A 21,964-nucleotide genomic window follows, 5' to 3' on the forward strand; every position below is an offset into this window, starting at 1 on the left:
CCCTACATCATACTGCTCTCAGATAAGACGGCAAAAATCAGGTGACAGGGTCTCTTTAAGTGGGCTTTCATCTATGCCTAGAGTCTACCACCATTATCTACTTTAGTTTCACAAAGGCAGGAGCCCTACCAGTGTGACCTATGAAGGAAATGGATTCTGACTCTGAGCATTGTGTGCTTTCCTGGCAGCACTGCCATTCTTTTCTGGAGATCACTGGCAGTAACTGTGGTCTTACCCCTGGTAATCAGGTATTGATGGAATATCCTAGAGATGTAACACCAATTTGCCTGCTCACTAATGTCTATGTCTAAGCTTGCAATGTTCATCAACTTCATAAAAAGCAATTTACTAATATATTTTTATAAATACTATTGTTGGAAATTCTCTTCTTTTTCAAGATATGTAACTTGAAGCTCATCTCAAAAGTTTATCCTTCTGCTGGATAAGGCCACATTCAGATGTCAGTTTTTTACGTTCGAGTACTATCTCATTTTTCAAGGATAGTACTTATGCCTATGACAGTCTATGGGGCCAATCACATATTTTTCCCTCTGACAAAGTGGTCCGTACTTAATCGTGGAGACATGTCCGATATTGATCTGAGTATTAGATCAAAATGGCAATGCAAGTCTATGGGTCAGTGAAAAACTTGGTGTGCTGCCAATACTTCACTATCTGATAGAAGACGGTGAAAAAACGTTTATTTTTTTCTCATCCGTGAAAAAAATAATGAAACATTGAACAAACTCTGGTCAAGCTCTGATGACATTCTGATGAGAATCTGATGAAACACTAATGAAGATCACTGATGAAACTTCGTCTGTTTTTCTTGTACATAAAAAAGTGATGTCTGAATGAGGCCTAACTGTGGGATACTTAAAACTCCCTTTAGCACTGTATATTAAGGTGGATAAAGGCAGCAATTTGATTATAGTATAGAATTAGTAATTAAAGGGAACTTGTCACCAGGTTTGTCCCATATGAGATAAGGCCACCACCTTGCAAGCCTGATATACAGTATTCTATTATGCTGCATATATACTTCAACCCGGCCTGCTAGACAAGAAAAAGACCTTTTAATATACTCACCAAGGGGCGGTCAGGTTCAATGAGCATTGCTGTCTTGGTTCGGTGCCTCCCTTCTTCTTGCGGTGCCGTCCACCTTGCTTCGTGTAGATGACGCATCTCGTACATCATCCACACAGTCTCCCCAGCATCGCGCTCCTGTCTGGCATACTTCTCTGCCCTGACCAGAGCAGAGTAAAGTACTGCAGTGCGCAGGCGCAGGGGCCTTTTGACCTTTCCTGGCGCCTGCGCACTGCTGTACTTTGCTCTGCCCTCGACAAGGCAGAGAAGTATGTCTGCACAGGAGCGCGACATTGAGGAACACTGAGTGGATGACGTAGGACATTTCATCCACACAAAGCAATAAGGAAGATGGCATTGAAAGAAGATAGGAGAATGGCAGCGCAAGAAGAAGAGGTGCTGGACCAAGACAATGTCGCCTATTGGACCCGACCACCCCATAGGTGAGTATAATAAAAGCTCTTTTTCTTATCTTGCAGGCCTGATTGGGGGCATATATACAGCATATTAGAATGCTGTATATCAGAAAGGTGGAGGTCTTCTCTCACATGGGACAAACTTGGTGACAGGTTCCCTTTAAGTGATTCTTGCCATGTTTAAAGAATAATCTGTGCAAACAAGGAATCAATGAAAGGCTGTACATATTTCATTACCAGTTTGGTAATGTGAACTATAAAATATACAGTATGATCATTCCTCACCATTTGTCCTACATTTGATCAATTAAAATTCACTACAAATATTTCTTTGCTTTGCCATTGGCAAGATACAAGGGCGCCCCTTCAAAAATCATTAAAACATGCAGTGCAAGAGCGGCTCCCAATATTATATTCCTCTCTGCCTTCCCCATCTCTGGCTTCTGTATAAGTGAGACCAGAAAAGCTTTCAGAGCTCAGCTTGTTGCATGCTCCGAGCTGTGTCTGATGAATTGTCATTCCTACCACTGGCTGAACTAGAACATCACTAGAATTGTTTGAGAGAGAGAAGACATATTTTTGCTGTGGTCCTGATGGGACACATGATGTTTGTTTCATCCTAATGGGAAAACATTGCATGGAAATACAAACCTTCTTCCTACGATACTACTAAACTACTGGAGCATTGCTAATCCCAGCTACAATGAAGCTGAAGTTGAGTATCCTGTCTGCTTTCGTTGCCTTTGTTGGCATTTTGAGCTTTATATTTTTGGTGGTGGCTATCGGAACAGATTTTTGGTATATTATTGATGCTTCCAAATTGGAAATAAAGAACAACTTGTCAGAGACCATGAGCTCACACTCAGGACTGTGGAGAATGTGTAAATGTAAGTATCATCTATGATGTAGGAATACCCATTTTATAAGATGTCACTCACTTCTTAGGGTCTTAATCTGATTTCCCTTCTTTCTCTTCCAGTTAAAGACAAATGCTCACCTTTGATAAATCCTTTCTGGCATGGTAACTTAAACTTTACAGATCCACAAAAACAACTTTTAAGTGAGTTGACTTCTAAATTTCCAATGTATTATTAGTTTCTTATATAGTTGCAGAAAAAAAAGTATTTTTTTTTGTAGTTGAAAGAGCGTCATTCATCATATCTGCTTAAATGGAATTATCATAGTCAACTGCTGGTGCTTATGCCATAATTATAAATAAACTATAAGTGTTGTATTGAACGTACTGGAGTTAAATTCAAAGTCTCTCATTTACATGATAACTGTAAATTCTTACTTTAGTAATGTTAAGTGTTGTTGTTATCGCTGTTATTACTATGATTGTATTATTATGATTTATTACTATGTTTTAGGATTTTTCTTAACATAAGAATGAAAATAAAAATTATTTTTATAAATTTTTTATTATATTTTTTCACACTTTTTTTAAATATACTTTATTTCAGTTACAGTATGTATTGACATGGCAATCCCAATAAATTAAATTATTACAGTTATATCAATTTTTGAAATAGAGTTCTAGGCATTTGTGTTTTAAAAATGTTGATTTTTTTTGCCAGTGTTATATCACCACCTGCTGGTTCATTATCATACTGCGAGACAGTATGATAAAATTACATATATTATTTTTAGAATTATTATTATTATTACTGTTTCTAATAATCTTACTACAATAAGTATTTTTCAGTATAAATTTATTTTGATTTTACTTACTACTATTTTGACTTAATTATTTTGTTAATGATTTAAATAGAAAATACTTATGATATAGTAATAATGATTATAATAATAATAATAATAATAATAATAATACTGTAAGCCTTTTGCATTCACTTAGGACTCAAAGGGCTTTAATAATAATAATAATAATAATAATAATAATAATAATAATAGTAACATACAACATGAAAAAGTAATGTGCTTCAAATTTCTTATATGGATTTCTTTTGAAAACCACATTGAACTTTTCCTCCTCAAAAAAACTCCTTCTGAACCTTCAGGCTATTCATTGGGACTTTTTGAGGTGCACTGATTAATTTTAACTATTAATTGTCAGTTGCAGATTGAATACATCTCAATATATTCCTTTAGCTGCAGCTCATAAGTTGAAATTAATCTTTAAGCCACGTTCACACATTCAGTATATGATCAGTATTTTATATCAGTATTTGTAAGCCAAAATCAGGGATGGAACAATAAGATGAAAAGAAACAGGTGAACCCCTTCTGCATTTTTCACGCACTCCTGGTTTTGGCTTATAAATGAACGTGGGCTTAGGGCTACAAGCTTCTGTGAAGCTCTAATGTTAGATTTTCTGAAATTAGATAGATGTATATCACAGGTTATGGTTCTGGGCCCAAACAACCTCAACATATCAAACTACGACTTCAAACTGCTTCGTATCGAGGACTCTGTGAAGCAACAAGGCAAAAACAAAAACATTCTGAACATTGGTTAGGCTATAAGCGCATGTTCAGCATTTGATTGCAGAAATTTCTGCAAGGTTTCTGCACCTCGTGGCAGCAAAAACGCTGCTGAAAAACGTGCATTTTTGGTCCATTTTTGAAGCATTTTTGCATGCATTTTTATGCATTTTTGTACAGCAATGAATGCTTTTTGTAGCTAAATAAAGATATTTGAAAAAATAAATGTGGGACATTGCTTTAACCCTTGGAATACAGTCAAACCTGGGGAGAGTATATTGGTTAATTGAAAAGATTAAAGAATTTGTCTGTTGTATTTGAAATAAAGTGTTTTATTCTCTATGTGTGTTTATTTATCTCTTTACTTACAGGCATAGTAATGAGGGTGTCTGGTTGACACCTTCAAACAAAGGGTTTCGTGTAAGCGACACCTAATCACATAAACCCTAATCTCATTAGCCCGAATTCCCATTCGTGTCATTTCTGGGGCAGTTGAAAGCTGCATTTTTTAGTCTGGGAAGGGGCCATTAGGCCAACATCTTCCCTGGATATTAATAACAGCTCACAGCTATTTGGTTAGCCGCTACTTCCCCACGATCAGAAACCAGCAGTGCTTTGGACGCAGCATATTTTCGCTGGGTCCAAATGCCACACTTGTTTTGTCAGTACATGCGGACCCACCGCATGTAATGACAATTCAATCAGTCAAAATCTGCAGTGGAAACTAGTGTCTCTACTACAAAAATTGATATACTGCGGGTGAGTTTGGGTATGTGCCCATGATCAGGAAATGCTGTGGGTTTGACGCTGCATCAAACCCACAGCAGCCAGATGTTACAGCATAGTGGATTGTATTTCTAGAAATCCCATGTCCATTATGCGTGCATCTGAGACTGCGGATCACCCGCAAACACTGACATGTGGCGCATCTTTCAGGACCGCAGCATGTCAAATCCACTGGCGGAGTTGCTAGTCTCCGCAACAGAAATTTGACCACAAGAATGTATTGAATGTGGTAAATCCACATGGTTCAGTGAACACATGCGGATTTACTTGCCTTCAATACAGTACAGCGTTTTGGACGCAGAAAAAATATACTGCGTCCAAAGCGCTGCTAAGTCCAGATTGTGGGCACATAGCCTAAAATTTAAAAAAATGGAGTGGGCTCCCGCATCATTTTCATAACTAGCAGAGGGAAAGCTAACCACAGGGATGATATTACTACCCAGGGAAGGGGCCATTAGCCAAAAATGTTCCCTGGCTATTAATAACTTTCCACAACTGTTTGCTTAGCCTTTATTGGCTAGATTACAAGGGGACCCCAGAAAAAAATTGACCTAGGGTCCCCCTCTAACAAGCAAATACTAGGCAGACAGCTGCGGGCTGATATTACTAGCCAGGGAAGGGACCATGGATCGAGGCCCCCTCTGAGGCTAATAATATCAGCTATCAGCGGCCCCAGAACTGGCGCCTCCATAAGATGCAATAAAATCTGGCTCTTAGCCTTTGCTCTTCCGACTTGCTCTGGTGCAGTGGCAAGTGGGGTAATAGGGTTGGGGTTCATGTCAGCCTGCTATTGGCAGCTGACATGAAGCCCAGGTTAGTAATGGAGGGCGTCTATAAGACACCCCCATTACTAACCCCATAGTAAAGGTTTGGAAATAAAGACACGACCAGAGTAAAATCTTTTATTTTAAATAAAATTCCACATGGTTTTAATAATTTATTTAAGGATAAAAACACTGTATACTTACCTAACGACCATTGCGCTGAAGCCATTGTCCCTTGAAAGAAACCAAAAATAAAAAACAACCATATCCCTCACCTGTCCGCAGTGATGACATAATCCAGTGTCCCACAAAGATTTGGGTCACTTCTACAGTAGTGACACCAGCAATCACTGGTGTGACTGTGGTAGAGCACAGCACTCTATACACTGACAGGAGTGTAATCACTCCTCTCAGTGTATAGCGCTGAGGTGCCGGAGTAAGGTTACTGGAGATTCATCATTTGATGATAAGTTGAGAGCTGTGGTGACCTCACTTACTGCATCAGTGTTGCATGAGAAAATTCTCACGCAGCACCGATGCAATAATTGAGGTCAACGACGCTCTCAGCTAATCATCAGCTGATTGAACTCCAGTGACTTCCTTCCCGGAAGCTCAGCTCTCTTTTGCCGAGAACGATCACACTCCTGTCAGTGTACAGAGTGTTTCCGGGTGATCGAATCGCCGTGGAACACTCGTGATGACAGCGGTAGGTGAGTATGAAGTGTTTTTTTATTTTAATATCAATTTTTTTTTTAGACTGCACAGGCACCGACTGGGGAGACTACTTCTCCCCTCAGCCACGCCTGCTCCTGCTATTATCAGCGGAGCGGCCGTAGAATGATAGGAGGAGTAGTCTCCTGTAGGCAATTCTTTGTGCATTTTTGCCGCATTTTGACTGATTGACTTGAATTGAGTCAGTCAAATACGGAGCAAGAATCCGCAGCAAGTACGCAAATATTATAATACCTGCGTTTTTGCAGCAGATTTGATTGACTCAATTGAAGTCAATGGGTGAAAAATGCTGCAGAAACGCACAAAGAATTGACATGTTGCAGATTTAAATGCAATGGCAATCCTGACAAGAAAATTCATGATCATGTGCACAGCACTTCAGGATTGTCATTGCATTAGCTGGCACAAGGATTCCCTAACGTTTTTGGCCAATTTCAGTGAGGAAAAAACACTGCGAAAATGCACCAAAACCTCACAGTGTGCACATAGCCTTAGGGTATAGTAAAGAGTAAATATGGCATAACTATAGCAAAACATAATTTTCAAGATAGCTTGAGGGTTCATTGATAAATCTAGAGGCACAACAAGATTGTGTGCTTGCTAGTAATGAGCGAGCACTAAAAAGCTCAGGTACTCGTTGCTCAGGTCGAGCAAATTGGAATACTCAGGTGCTCGACCCGAGCAACGAGCCCAATGTAAGTCTATGGGAAACTCGAGCATTTTTCAGGCGGCTCCCCCCGGAGGTCTGCAGAGGGCCTAAAATTTGCCCAAATCGATGGGAACAGTGCTCAAATTACATGGGAACAGCATGGGGAAGGCCCCTGGAAGGATTTCTGACTCCCAGGTCACTGCTGTCAACAACGTATTACACCACTTTTACGGACTCACAATAAAACATAAAAAAACAAAACCAAAATGGATTTTCCTGGGAAATAAATTAAGGAACATCCTTTCCAGGGTAATGACTTGTATAAAAGGCAAAATAAATAACCACAACCAAAAATACTCCTCCACACCTTGGGCTATGTTCACACGTAGCGTCTTTGATGCGTTTTTGCTCTTTTGCATTGCTTTCAACAAAGACAAAAGCATTCACTGGGAAATGTCATTTTAACATTTTACAACCTTATCTGGCCATGTGGTGTGTGACACATCATCAAACACATGCATACAGTGCTGAAAAGACATGGGAACAGCATTGGAAAGACCTCTGGAAGCATTTCTGACTCCCAGGTCACTGCCTAAAAGTGTGCCCATCATAAGTGATCCTGTCGTTGCAGACTTGAAAAAATCACCGTCCACGTCCTTATCCCAGTGCAGCGTTCAGTTGTCCCTACCCCAATCCTTGGAATGCAAACGCAAGTATGCAGCCAGCCACCCACCCACAGGCTGCAATACTATACTGCCAAATTTTTGACAGCTGATTGCACTTGAAATGTGGCCTTTTAGGCTCGTGGAGGCTGAAGCTTTTCATAACCTCATGCCGGTGTAGGCCGGGTGTCCATACTTGGTCCCCAGCCACCACTGTTTCTCCCTGTGTCATCTCCGCCTTCCACAAGCACGGGTCCCACAACATTACCTGTGCCCTCGCCAGTGCACTAACCAGAGTTGGACAATGACCTGATCTGCAAAGCGTTTAAGAAATAACATGCATAAGCATATCCGATTCACATTAAAAAAGCAGCCATAGAGTGTCCGGGAACCTTCCCCCACACTTTTCTTAGCCAGGGCTGCTTCTCGCAGGGTTGGACTCTTCTGGTGGGCCCTGGCTTCTCCTTCAGGAGAGTTCATAGTGCCGAGGTGAAGCCATGATGATAATAGAGGCCACCATCTGCTTCGTTTTCTGTTACTTGGAATGCAAGCACAAGTATGCATCCAGCCACCTAACCCACCCACAGGCCACAACACTAAACTGCCAGATTTCTGGGCAACTGCTTGCACTTGAAATATGGCCTTTTAGGCTCGTGGAGGCGGAAGCTTTTCACAACCTCATGCCGGCGGTGGCCGACTGTCTATACTTGGTCCGCAGCCACCACTGTTTCTCCCAGTGTCATCTCCGCCTGACACAAGCACGGGTCCCACAACATTACCCGTGCCCTCCCCAGTGCACTTACTGGGAAGGACCGCCTAACCACAAACATGTGGACAGGTGAATGTGGCCAGGGATGGTACGGAGCCAGTCCACAGCTTTTTTTGCTGAGAGTTGTATTTAGCTCAGTGAAAGGACTGGCATAGAGAGTTAAACCGTTTCTACCCTGGGTGTCATTTCTCCCAGGAAGTACTCTAATGCAGCTTGTTGCAGAAGTAATGGCAGCCCGTCCAACATCAACTTGCACTTGTTGGTGGTGCTTTGACACACAAACATCTTTCTTTGCGCATTTAATTTCATGAATACAGAGTTGGACAATGGCCTGATCTGCAATGCGGTTAAAGAAATAACATGCATAAGCATGTCCGATCCACATTAAAAAATCAGCCATAAAGTGTCTGGGAACCTTCCCCCACACTTTTCTTAGCTAGGGCTGCTTGTTGGCAGGGCTGGACGGGCCTACCAGAGTACCGGAGACTCCTCCGGTGGGCGCTGGCTTCTACTTCAGGAGAGTTCATAGTGCCAAGGTGAGGCCATTATGATGATAGAGACCACCATCTGCTTAGTTTTCTGTTACTTGGAATGCAAGCGCAAGTATGCAGCCAGCCACCCACCCACCCTCAGGCCGCAACACTAAAGTGTCAGATTTCTGGGCAGCTGCTTGCACTTGAAATGTGGTCTTTTAAGCTCGTGGAGGCAGAAGCTGTCCACAATCTTATGGTGGCGGCGAACGGGTATCCATACTTGGTCCCCAGCCGCCATTATTTTTCCCGGTATCGTCTCAACCTTCCACAAGCACGGGTCCCACAACATTACCCGTGCCCTCCCTAGTGCACTTACTGGGAAGGACCACCTACCCACAAACACGTGGACAGGTGAATGTGGCCAGGGACGGTACGGAGCAAGTCCACAGCTTTATTTGCTGAGAGTTATATTTAGCTCGGTGAAAGGCCTGGCATAGAGGGAAACCGTATCTACTCTGGGTGTCATTTCTCCATCACCAGGTTCCACGCATTGTCACACATGACCATGCCTGGCTGTATGTTCAGCGGTGAGAGCCACAGATCAGGCTGCTGTGTTACAGCTTTCAACAACTCTGCAGCGCTGGGCAGTTTTTCAATTAAGCATTAAGCATGTTATCTTCAGCACAGCCTGTTGCCGCTTAGCCAAGCCAGTGCTACAGTGCTGTCAGCTTGTGACTGATGTGGTCATTTTGGAGATGTAGGAGGAGGTGCAGAAGCTGAACCATGTGATTACATTGAGGTTAAATTGGTGACGCTGTTTTTAATACTAAAGAAAGATCCTATTGTTTTGGGTTTTTTTACGTTATTTTTTAAGACAAATGCATTCAACGGGAAATGTCATTTTAACATTTTACAACCTTAGCTGGCAACGTGGTGTGTGACACATTATCAGACGCATCCTGTTTTATTTATGATGGAGGGACTCTGAAAGTCATAAAGCATATTTTTATAGGGCCATCAGACGGCCCTTACTATTCTTAAAAGGCCAGCAGTCGGCCCTCGCTATTGTTAGAGAGCCATCAGTCGGGTATGCTTTGTTGTTCCCATTATTAACAAGTTGGTCTCCTATACTGTTATTGCGTATCCAGTGACTGCAAGGGCTGCCAAAAATTTGGATGCAACCCAATACCCCTTTGAAGAGACATAGAGGAGGGTCTCAGTAAAAAAATGTTCCCATTATAAAGGGGCGGGTCTCCTATAGTGGTAATGCCCATGCTGTGACTGCAAGGGCTGCCAAAATTTGAGAAAAACCCCACTAAGAAATTAAAGACACATAGAGCAGGGTCAAAGTAACGACAATTTCCCAATTATAAAGGAGAGAATCTGCTATACAGTTATAGGGTATGCAGTGAGTCCAACGGCTGACCAAATTTAGGAAAAACCCCACTAACAATTTAAAGAGACATAGAGCAGGGCCACAGTAACGACAAATTCCCATTAGAAAGGAGAGAGTCTCCCATAGTGTTGGCCTATGCAGTGAATGCAAGGGCTGCCAAAAATTTGGAGGCACTTCAATGCCCCTTGGAAGAGACGTGGAGGAGGGCCTCATAAAAAAATGTTCCCATTAGAAAGGAGCGGGCCTCCTATACTTGTAATGCACACGCACAAGTGTATGGGCTGACAAACATTTACCCCTGGGGGGTATACATGAACATACTGTATAAAAACATTTTTTTACGGGCATCATAAACACCCTTTAAAAAATTATGTGGGTGTTGCATCACGGACCGTGGTCACCCTGGTGATATGGTAGTGGAGGATGAGGAGAAGGAGGAGGACAAGAGCAAATAGCCAAACTCAGGAAGCGTATAGCCATGTGTGGGTGTGAAAAGGTGCATGGTAATACACCTCCCAAGAAAAGACACTGGATTTGAGTTTATGTTACACTGCTATCATTCGGTGGTGTTGAGAAGACTGGCCCAATCCAGCCCTTGTTCATTTTTATAAGAGTCAGCCTGTCAGCATTTTCAGTTGACAGGCGGATGCACTTATCAGTTATAATTCCAAGAGCGGCACTAAAAACCCGCTCTGATAAAACGCTGGCGGCAGGGCAGGCCAGGACCTCCAAGGCATAGAGAGCCAGTTCATTCCACGTATCCAGCTTGGATACCCAATAATTATAAGGCACAGAGGAATCACGGAGGACGTTGGTACGGTCGGCAAGGTACTCCCTCATCATCTTCCAAAACTTTGCACTCCTTGTGAGAGTACCCCGCGCCTCAGGGCCTGTGCGATGGGAGGGTCTGAGAAAACTCTCCCAGAACTTTGACAGTGTTCCTCTGCCTCTGCTGGATTGAAGTTGTGTCTCTCTCGCCTGTACTCCTTGGTTGTCCAACAAAGTGTGCCCTCTGCCGCCAGCAGTTTCAGATGGGAATTTTTTTAATAGTTCCGCAACAAGGGCCTTCTCGTACAGCCCCATTTTTGTAGACCTGTCCGCCTCAGGAATAAGAGATATAAAGTTCTCCTTGTAGCGTGGGTCTAGAAGTGTCACCAACCAGTAATGACTGTCACCCAAAATTTTGAGAATGCAAGGGTCATGGGAAAGGCAGCATAACATAAACTCAACCATACGTGCTAGACTACTAACAGGGAAGACTTCCGTGTCCTCACTAGTGTTGAGCCACCCCCGTAGTGTTCGAGTTCGGTTCGGTTCGTCGAACACCCGTGTGTTCGCCGAACTGTTCGTCGAACACCTTCGAACACCGTTAAAACCAATGGCAGGCAAACAAAAACACATAGAAACACATAGAAAACACCTTCAAAGGTGTCCAAAAGCTGACAAACTGCTCAGAAGACACAACTAACACATGGAAAAGTGACAAGTACATATAGTCATGCGAAAAGAAAAGAGGTGGAGGAGTAAAAGGAGGGGGAGACACAGATATAGGCATGTCATGCCCTTCTAAAATCCAAAAAGTGAGAAGCCGAGACGGCCAGTCCGCTCCTGCCCGTGCCACCTCCGTGTCGCCGGGTTTGTGCCAGAGCCGCGGTGAACCCTGACGGCCAGCCCCCCTCTCCCAATACTGGTGCCTGTCCGCTGGTGGGTCGAGAGAGCCCCCCTGTGGTGGAGGCAGCTCTAAGCTTTTTAATTTAAATTGTCCCTCTAATTTGAATGAATACACTTTAAATCCATTTACAAGGATCTATTGGAGGGCAAGTCTCATGCCAACAGCCGCGTAATTCCAGCTCCAGTAGCGTCCACTAAAGCTGCTGCAGTTAAAAAGCTTTTATAAGGATCGAGCTCGGCTGTCCACCGCAAGGCATCCTAGTGCCAGTCCCAGCCCCTATGCCTTGGGGTGCCTCCTGATGCTCTTCACTGAGTATCCCGTGGTCCCGAAGCATTTCCTTTGAAAAAATTAAGTGTCCAAACTACAGGTGGTGTAGCTTGCTTAACAGCCGGGATAATCCGCTGACTAGCAGACACTGCTACTAGGCACAAAGTATTTCCTGGGCTAGATGCAGTTAAAAATTTGTAAGTAGATACTCTCGTTGGATGCTGAGAAAGCATTCCATAGAGTCTCCTGGCACGCCATATATGATTCTCTTAAAAAGCTTGGGGTAGGGGTCTAGGGGACCCTTTTATAGCCAAAATCACGGCCCTGTATCACAATACGTCACCTAGGCTGAAGATAAATGGAACTGTAGCACCGAGGGCTCGGTTGCTACAGACGTATTGCACCTCACCCAGAGGTGAGATATCTCACTCTCAGATAAGGATGGAGTGTGGATCAGGACCCGACACCTGCATGCATTACACCACATTGCCGTGGGGCAGGGTGACCAATATGCCCCTGAGATGGGCACGACGGTCCCTGTCCCTGGCTGGAGTGGGGGGAGGGAACACTGAGGAAGGGGAACCCTGCAGTGCAGGAGCAGGGAGGAAGCAGTTCCTGGGTGCATTGAGAAGGGAGTATAAAAGGTGGGCACCATCTTAGTTCAGTGCAGAGAAGTCTGAGCAGAAGTGGCAGGGAGCAGGGGCTCTGCATGAGCTCTGCTCCGGAGGCGGGCCTAGTAACAGAGGCCCAGGCCTGCAAGAGGGAGAAGGAAGGAAGAGGAGCGGAGAAGGCTCCAGGAACGAGGAATGAAGGGATCCCAGGGGTGCGGACGGGCGAGTCGCCACCGCACGCCCGAATCCACCTGCGTGGAGGGGTCAGGCCAAAGGGGGAGACCGGTCCCCGAACTAGTGGAGGCAGGAAACGACCCTTAGCTAGAAACCGGAGGCTCTGACATTTTATGTGGCGCAGCCCCTTGCTCCACCCGCTAGGAAGGCACCACATAGGGTCAGGGAAACTGGCGCCAAGTTTACCAAGAGGAGGCCCGAGGCAGCCGGACAGAAGTGTTGTAAGAAAGGCCAGACAAAGGACACACAAAGGGGGTCCTGTGAAGCGCTCCAAAGTTATCTGGGAGTTGTCTGAGCCCCTCACCTGGTGAGCACAGTACGACATGGGCAGCCGTTACCTGCAGACGTGGTCTGGATAATAAGAACTGTGAGTAAAGGCCCTGAACTGCATCACTGACTCCGTGTCGTTACTGCTGCTGCCCTGCACCATCACCCCCATCCTCCGCATACACTGCCCTGAGGCTATACTCCTCCCGTGGGGAGTTATGCTACGCTCTGCTGCACCCACAACACCAGCCTTAGCGGTCTGCCCTGTAGCGGCGGTTCACTCTGACCGCAATCCACGGGTGGCGTAGTCGGACATTTAAACATCAAAACCACATAAATAGTTCCGCCACTGGTTTGACCGCCCTGAGCCACGGAACCGGATCGCCGCCACGAAGACTACAACCACCAGCATCCACCAAAAAGGGTCCGGCTCCGGGTGTCCCAAGGCCCAGGGGGTGCGTCAGAACATTTTCATCACCTTTCACAATCACCAATGGGACAAGGCAGGGATGTCCTCTGTCCCCTCTCTTATACATCCTAGTGACGGAGCACCTGCTCTCATCAATTCGCCATAACCCCAATATTAGGTGGATTGAGGTGGGAGGCACCGAGTACAAGTGCTCTCTATTTGCTGATGATGTCCTAGTATATATCACTCAATCACATATATCCATCCCTGCTGTTATGGCTGAAATAGATCACTTTGTTACATGGTAAAATTTTAAAATCAATGCAGCGAAGTCTGAGGCCCTCGATGTCTCCCTCCCTAAATCCATATAGGATTCCATCCAGTCCAACTTTCCCTTTGCCTGGCCCTCACAGGGTATCAAATACTTAGGAATTCCTATTCATAGAGACCTCTCCCATCTATGTTATCTTAATTTTGGGCCCTTTATTGAACAATTCCATACAGACCACGGTTGGCAAGTTAGAACTGTAAGATTCACTACGTGAACCACTGGTGTTTTGTGGAAAAGCACATGTACACCACGTTCCAAATTATTATGCAAAAAGTGTTTAGGAGTGATAAGGGAAGAATTTGTTTGTTTGTCAGTTAAACTCATTGATGGTGATGTGTGTCAGGGCTCTTTATATCACTGTAAGCAATTGCAGACACCTGTGCTAATTAGTTTGGCAGGTGTGTCCAATGAAAGGCAAGACTACTTAAGAAGGCTCTCTCACATTATTAAGCAGCCTACATTTTCTGCCAAAATGGGAAAGAAAAAGGATGTGTCGGCTGCTGAGAAGCAACAAATTGTGGAGTGTTTAGGTCAAGGCATGACTACAATCAACATTGTGCGATGATCAGGATGAAGTGTCTTGGCAATCAAGAAGTATGTAGCTGATTCACAGTACACACGTGTGCGTGCTGATAAGGGCAAATTGAGGACTCTTTCCTACAGGCAATTACGTCAGGTTGAAAGAGCAGCGGCAAAAAAGCCTTGTCATAGCAGCAGACAAGTTTTTGAAGCTGCTTGTGCCTCCAACGTCCCCCGAACAACAAGATGCAGGGTACTTCAGAGGTTTGCAGCTGTGCATACGTCATCCTGTCGACCTCCTCTATCCACTTCACACAAGCAGAAACGGCTCCAGTGGGCCAAACATTACATGAAGACTGATTTCAAAACTGTTTTGTTCACGGATGAGTGCCATGCAGCGCTCGATGGTCCAGATGAATGGAGTGGAGGATGGCTGGTTGATGGACACCCCACGCAAACACGGCTACAGCGCCAACAAGGAGGAGGTGGAGTAATGTTTTGGGCTGGAATCATGGGGAGAGAGATTGTCGGCCCCTTTAGGATCCCTGAAGGCGCTAAAGATGAACTCCATAATGTATGTGGATTTTCTCAAACAGCACTTCCTGCCATGGTTCAAGAAGAAGAACCGTGTATTTCACAGCAAGATCATTTTTCTGCATGATAATGCACCATCTCATGCTGCACATAAAACATCTGCATCTCTGGCTGATATGGGCATAAAAGGGGACAAACTTATGGTGTGACCCCCATGCTCCCCTGACCTCTACCCCATTCAGAACCTTTGGAGCATCATTAAAAGGAGTGTCTATGATGGCGGGAGGCAGTTCACATCTAAGCAACAGCTCTGGGAGGGTATTCTGTCCTCATGCAAAACAATTGAAGCAGAAACCATCCAAAACCTGACAAATTCAATGGACAAGAGAGTTCAGAAGCTCCTTTCGAACAAGGGGTCCTATGTGAAAATGTAACATCACCTAGAATAAAGTTTTGAGTTGAAAACTGTTTGATTTCAGTTTCTAACAACCTGCTAATGCTTATAATTTCAAAAATGACCATTTTTTTGGTCTTTATTAAAATGAAAAGGTTGATCGAAAAGTTTGGGGGATCTAAGAGTGTGGCAACCCAGTAGTCATGATTACTTCGAATTCTGACAATATGAGGGTCATGCTGCAGGTAGTGCAGCAAGAAGGCACTTATGTGTCTTGCGCATCTCGGAGCCCCAAAATTATTTTCCGGGCTAGATGCAGCTAAAAATTATTTTTAATTTTAAATCTGGTGAAGCTTATTATAGATGGCCTAATAGGATCAGTGCTGCACACTGCTACAAAGCCCAAATTATTTTCCAGTCAAGATACAGATAAACATGATTAGTAATTTGAAAGCTTAAAACAGTTGGTAGGGTGATTTTAACCAATCATCAAGCTTTTACTCTCCCCAGGATGACACAGGGGTAGAAAAGTCGTTTCGGATCCATGATTTGTTCATCTTTATGAACGTGAGTCTGTCTACATTATCAGTGGAGAGCCGCGTGCGCTTATCTGTCAGCACACCACCAGCAGCGCTGAACACACGTTCAGACAGAACGCTGGCTGCGGGGCATGACAAGATCTCCAAGGCGTAAGTGGCTAGCTCCGGCCATTTATCCAGATTGGAAGCCCAAAAAGAGCAAGGGTCCAGTGACACAGTCGTGGCTTCAATGTTTACTTGGAGATACTCCTGTACCATCGTCTCTAGGCGTTGACTATGTGTCAGACTTCTTGTCTCCTGTGGCCTTGCAAAGGATGGGCTAAAAAAGTGGTGAAATGATTCCGCAAAATTGATGTTACCAGCAGATACTGTGGTTCTGTTACGGTTTGAGTGCTGAACACTTGACGGTCCCACGGTTGGCAAGTTGGAACTGTGAGATTCACTACGTGCACCACTGGTATTTTGTGGAAAAGCACATGTAAGATTCTGCAACAGTCTCTGCTGATACTCCTGCATGCGTGCATCCCTTTCTATGGCAGGAATAATTTCTGCAAATTTACTTTTGTACCGGGGATCTAACAGTGTGGCAACCCAGTAGTCAGGATTATTTCTAATTCTCACAATTCGAGGGTCATGTTGCAGGTAGTGCAGCAAGAAGGCACTCATGTGTGTTGCGCATCCAGGAGCACCAAGTCCCTGTTGTGTTGGTGGCGAGGTAACAATCATGCTTCCTTCCTCTGTTCTCTCCCCCCAACCTCGCACAACAGAAATGTGATCAAGGTCTCCCTCATCTGATGAGTCTTCCATCAGTTCGTCCTCCACTTCTTCCTGGGCTCCTGCACCTTCCTCACTAGTTTGGCTGCTACCATGCGCCCTGGTAAAATCATCTCCCCCACCCTCACATGCCTGCCGCCTTGGTGCTGCCGACCGTCTGGACCTTGCAGATGTTAGCCCTTCCGCATACAACTCCTCCTCCTCTACTTCCTCCACCTCCTCTTGTGCCACCACCTGACTCCGAATTCTGTTTAACATGTGCTCCAGCATGTAAATCACCAGAATAGTCATGCTGATAATGGCATCGTCAGCACTAAACATCTTCGTCGCCATTTCAAAACTGTGCAGAAGGGTGCATAGGTCCCTGATCTGAGACCACTCCTCCAGCGTGATTTGCCCCAACTCTGAATCTCGTTGGCCCAGGCTATACGTCAGAACGTATTGCACCAGGGCTTGTCGGTGCTGCCACAGTCGCTGCAACATGTGCAGAGTTGAATTCCACCGGGTAGGCACATCGCATTTTAGCCGGTGAAGTGGCAGGCCCAACGACTTCTGTAGAGATGTAAGTCGCTGAGCTGCGGGATGCGAACGGCGGAAGTGAGCACACAGCGACCGTGCCCTCTGCAGAAGGCCATCTAGTCTGGGATAGTGGGCTAAAAATTGCTGGACAACCAGGTTCAACACGTGAGCCATACAAGGCACGTGTGTGACATTGCCCCGGCGAAGGGCCGCACCCAGGTTTGCAGCATTGTCGCACACGGCCTTCCCTGGTTTCAGGTCCAGTGGAGACAACCATTCATGAAATTGGTTCTCCAGAGCTGACCACAACTCCTCAGCTGTGTGACTCACATTTCCCAGACATTTCAATGTAAAAACCGCCTGATGACGTTGAGCCCTACTGCCAGCATAGTAAGGAGGTGTGCAGGATCCCTTCTGCGCAGTTAGAAAGCTTGTGGCATGACCAGACAGGCTTTGGGTGCAGGTGGAAGACCGAGAGGAGGTTGAGGAGGCAGAAGCAGTGGAGGAACTTTGACATAAAGAGGATTGACGCACAACTCGTGGGGACGGCAAGACTTGGACAGCAGCCCCTTGTCCTGCTGTCACCATAGTTACCCAGTGCCCAGTAAGCGACATGTAACGCCCCTGTCCATGCCTACTCGTCCAAGTGTCTGTGGTGAAATGCACCCTGTCACACACAGAGTTTCTCAAAGAAGCGGGGATGTTGTGTGCGACATGCTGGTGGAGCGCAGGCACACCTTTCTTTGAGAAGTAGTGCCGACTGGGCATCTGGTACTGGGGCACTGCGACGGACATAAGGTCTCGAAAATCCTCTGTGTCCACCAGGCGGAAAGGCAGCATTTCTGTAGCCAAGAGCTTGCAGATGGTGAAATTCAACCTCTTAGCTTTCTCATGGCTAGGAGGAAATGGTCTTTTACTTGTCCACATCTGAGGGACCGAGGGCTGGCTATTGTGCTTAGACGGGGTTGATAAGGGTGTCCCCGGCAAACTGCCGGTCTGTGAGGAAGATGCAGGCGGACATGTTAGGTTGCCTTGATCCAAAGGTGGTGCTATCGATGTCGGACAGCGCTCAAGACCAGCTGGTGTTACCACCTCCAAAGAAAATGATGACCTGCCAATCACGCTGGCTGTTGCGGGTAAAGAGATGGCAGGTCTGCGCCCCAAAACAGGTGTGACTGCTGTCCCCCCAGTCACAGAGGATGAAGAGGCCGCGGATGCACAAGATATGGCAGACGGTGGTTGGCCCGGCCGGCTAGGCCGCATTGTAGCACACTGAGCTTCCCACTGCAACTTATGCTTCATGTCCATGTGCCGGTTCATGCATGAAGTACTCAAACTATGTATTTTTTGGCCTCTACTTAGCTTTTGCTGACAAATGTTACAGATAACACGAGTTGGGTCATCTTTATCGATCTGAAAAAATGCCCAGGCTATGCAAGGCTTAGCACCCATGCGACCTGAAGAGCCACCACGACTTGTGGTGAGAGGCAGAGTTGTGTTTGAGGATGCAGTTGTTGACGTGCTTCCAGTACTACGTCTCTGTCCAGGAAGGCGCAACCTGACCTCGTCGTCACTAGCATCTTCCTCCACCTCCTCTGCTGACCTCATCTCTTGGCTGACTGTGGGTTGACAGTACGTGGGATCTCCGACCTCATCATCATCACCCTGTGCGTTATCACACCCGTCGTCCTCAGAGCCAACCTGTTCCTGCCCTGACAAAAAACTAAAGTTGTCGCTCCAATCAGGTATTTGAGTCTTATCATCGTCTTCCTCATTGTCTCCACCAACAGGAGTTACAGTTTGGGAATGAGGGTCTACATTATGGTCAGAACCTTCTGCGTCTGGTCCTGGATCCGACTCATAAAGATTCTGGGCATCAGTGCAGATCATTTCCTCGTCTGGATTCACAGAAGCGCTGGAGTCGACCTCTGATTCCCAGGCTATAGTATGAGTAAACAGCTCTGCAGACTCAACCATCTGTTCTACCTCATACTCAGACGGGCAGCTGGAGATTTGGGAGCTGTGAGGAAGCAAGTGCGATTTGGGTGACACCTTTGAGGACTGGAGTATTTGTGATGTTGAAGTTGATGTGGAGGAGAGCCCACTTAAAGGAGCACTTGATATCCGTTGAAGCACCTGCTGTTTTTGTGCCTCATCTGGAATTTGTAGCGATTGGCGTGGCCGTAAGAAAGGGATCTTATCACATTGTCCGCTAAAAGAAGTAGACATTTTAGTTTGGCTGGAAGATGGTCTTTCTTCTGCACCTACCCCACGGACACAACCTTTTTTCCCCTTCCCAACACGCCTATTCCCCTTTCCACCAGCAGCAGGCCTTTTTCCACTTATTTTGGTGGTTAACTAATTCACAACTCTGGAGTTGTTTGCACAAAAAAACAATGGATGGTAACCGAGCAGAGCTGAGTGGCCAAACTGTGGTATTAGGCCAAAACTATTGGCTGGGTTAGATGCAGAAAAAAATTATTTTTAATTTGCAACCTGATGGAGGTCAGTATAGATGGACTAATAGACCAAGTCCCACACACCGCTAGAAGCCCAAATATTTTTTCAGAGCTAGATGCAGAAAATTTTTTTATTCAATTTGCAACCTGATGGAGGTCAGTATAGATGGACTAATAGACCAAGTCCCACACACTGCTAGAAGCCCAAATATTTTTTCAGAGCTAGATGCAGAAAAAAATTATATTCAATTTGCAACCTGCTGGAGGTCAGTATAGAAGGACTAATAGAACAAGTCCCACACACTGCTAGAAGCCCAAATATTTTTTCAGAGCTAAATGAAGAAAAAAATTATTTTTAATTTGCAACCTGATGGAGGTCAGTATAGATGGACTAATAGACCAAGTCCCACACACTGCTAGAAGCCCAAATATTTTTTCAGAGCTAGATGCAGAAAAAAATTATTTTTAATTTGCAACCTGATGGAGGTCAGTATAGATGGACTAATAGAACAAGTCCCACACGCTGCAAGAAGCCCAAATATTTTTTCAGAGATAAATGAAGAAAAAAATTATTTTTAATTTGCAACCTGATGGAGGTCAGTATAGATGGACTAATAGACCAAGTCCCACACACTGCTAGAAGCCCAAATATTTTTTCAGAGCTAGATGCAGAAAAAAATTATTTTTAATTTGCAACCTGATGGAGGTCAGTATAGATGGACTAATAGAACAAGTCCCACACGCTGCTAGAAGCAAAAATATTTTTTCAGAGATAAATGAAGAAAAAAATTATTTTTAATTTGCAACCTGATGGAGGTCAGTATAGATGGACTAATAGACCAAGTCCCACACACTGCTAGAAGCCCAAATATTTTTTCAGAGCTAGATGCAGAAAAAAATTATTTTTAATTTGCAACCTGATGGAGGTCAGTATAGATGGACTAATAGACCAAGTCCCACACACCGCTAGAAGCCCAAATATTTTTTCAGAGCTAGATGCAGAAAAAAATTATATTCAATTTGCAACCTGCTGGAGGTCAGTATAGAAGGACTAATAGAACAAGTCCCACACACTGCTAGAAGCCCAAATATTTTTTCAGAGCTAAATGAAGAAAAAAATTATTTTTAATTTACAACCTGATGGAGGTCAGTATAGATGGACTAATAGACCAAGTCCCACACACTGCTAGAAGCCCAAATATTTTTTCAGAGCTAGATGCAGAAAAAAATTATTTTTAATTTGCAACCTGATGGAGGTCAGTATAGATGGACTAATAGACCAAGTCCCACACACCGCTAGAAGCCCAAATATTTTTTCAGAGCTAGATGCAGAAATTTTTTTTATTCAATTTGCAACCTGATGGAGGTCAGTATAGATGGACTAATAGACCAAGTCCCACACACTGCTAGAAGCCCAAATATTTTTTCAGAGCTAGATGCAGAAAAAAAATATTTTTAATTTGCAACCTGATGGAGGTCAGTATAGATGGACTAATAGACCAAGTCCCACACACTGCTAGAAGCCCAAATATTTTTTCAGAGCTAGATGCAGAAAAAAATTATTTTTAATTTGCAACCTGATGGAGGTCAGTATAGATGGACTAATAGACCAAGTCCCACACACCGCTAGAAGCCCAAATATTTTTTCAGAGCTAGATGCAGAAAAAAATTATATTCAATTTGCAACCTGCTGGAGGTCAGTATAGAGGGACTAATAGAACAAGTCCCACACACTGCTAGAAGCCCAAATATTTTTTCAGAGTTAGATGCAGAAAAAAATTATTTTTAATTTGCAACCTGATGGAGGTCAGTATAGATGGACTAATAGAACAAGTCCCACACGCTGCTAGAAGCCCAAATATTTTTTCAGAGATAAATGAAGAAAAAAATTATTTTTAATTTGCAACCTGATGGAGGTCAGTATAGATGGACTAATAGACCAAGTCCCACACACTGCTAGAAGCCCAAATATTTTTTCAGAGCTAGATGCAGAAAAAAATTATTTTTAATTTGCAACCTGATGGAGGTCAGTATAGATGGACTAATAGAATGATGCTATGCCCAAAAGATTTTACTTCACTAGGTGCAGTAAAAAAATTGGTATTCTATACACAGGTGGTATATCTTGCAACACAGATAGGCTACTCCACTGACTAACACACTCTGCAATAGGCCAAAAAGGATTAGCTTTGCTAGATTCAGCCAAATGCTGTGAAAAAAACTTGCACAGCACTGGCACAGACCTGCCTGGCAAAAACTGA

The 21,964-nt window shown here is 44.5% G+C and overlaps 1 protein-coding gene across 1 annotated transcript in view; it reads left to right on the plus strand.

Moving 5' to 3' along the window:
• Positions 1 to 1,886: 1,886 nt before the first annotated feature.
• The window catches only part of TMEM114 (transmembrane protein 114), a 129,549-nt gene continuing 109,471 nt past the window's right edge, over positions 1,887 to 21,964 (plus strand). The window contains exons 1-2 of the mRNA XM_073645745.1: positions 1,887 to 2,389; positions 2,482 to 2,562. Coding sequence (XP_073501846.1) covers positions 2,206 to 2,389; positions 2,482 to 2,562 — 265 coding nt within the window. The 5' untranslated portion in view covers positions 1,887 to 2,205. The remainder of the gene's footprint in view (positions 2,390 to 2,481; positions 2,563 to 21,964) is intronic.

The sequence above is a fragment of the Phyllobates terribilis genome, unplaced genomic scaffold (assembly GCF_046119375.1).
Source record: "Phyllobates terribilis strain yellow unplaced genomic scaffold, ASM4611937v1 Scaffold_9__5_contigs__length_417890890, whole genome shotgun sequence".
Classification (NCBI taxonomy): domain Eukaryota; kingdom Metazoa; phylum Chordata; class Amphibia; order Anura; family Dendrobatidae; genus Phyllobates; species Phyllobates terribilis.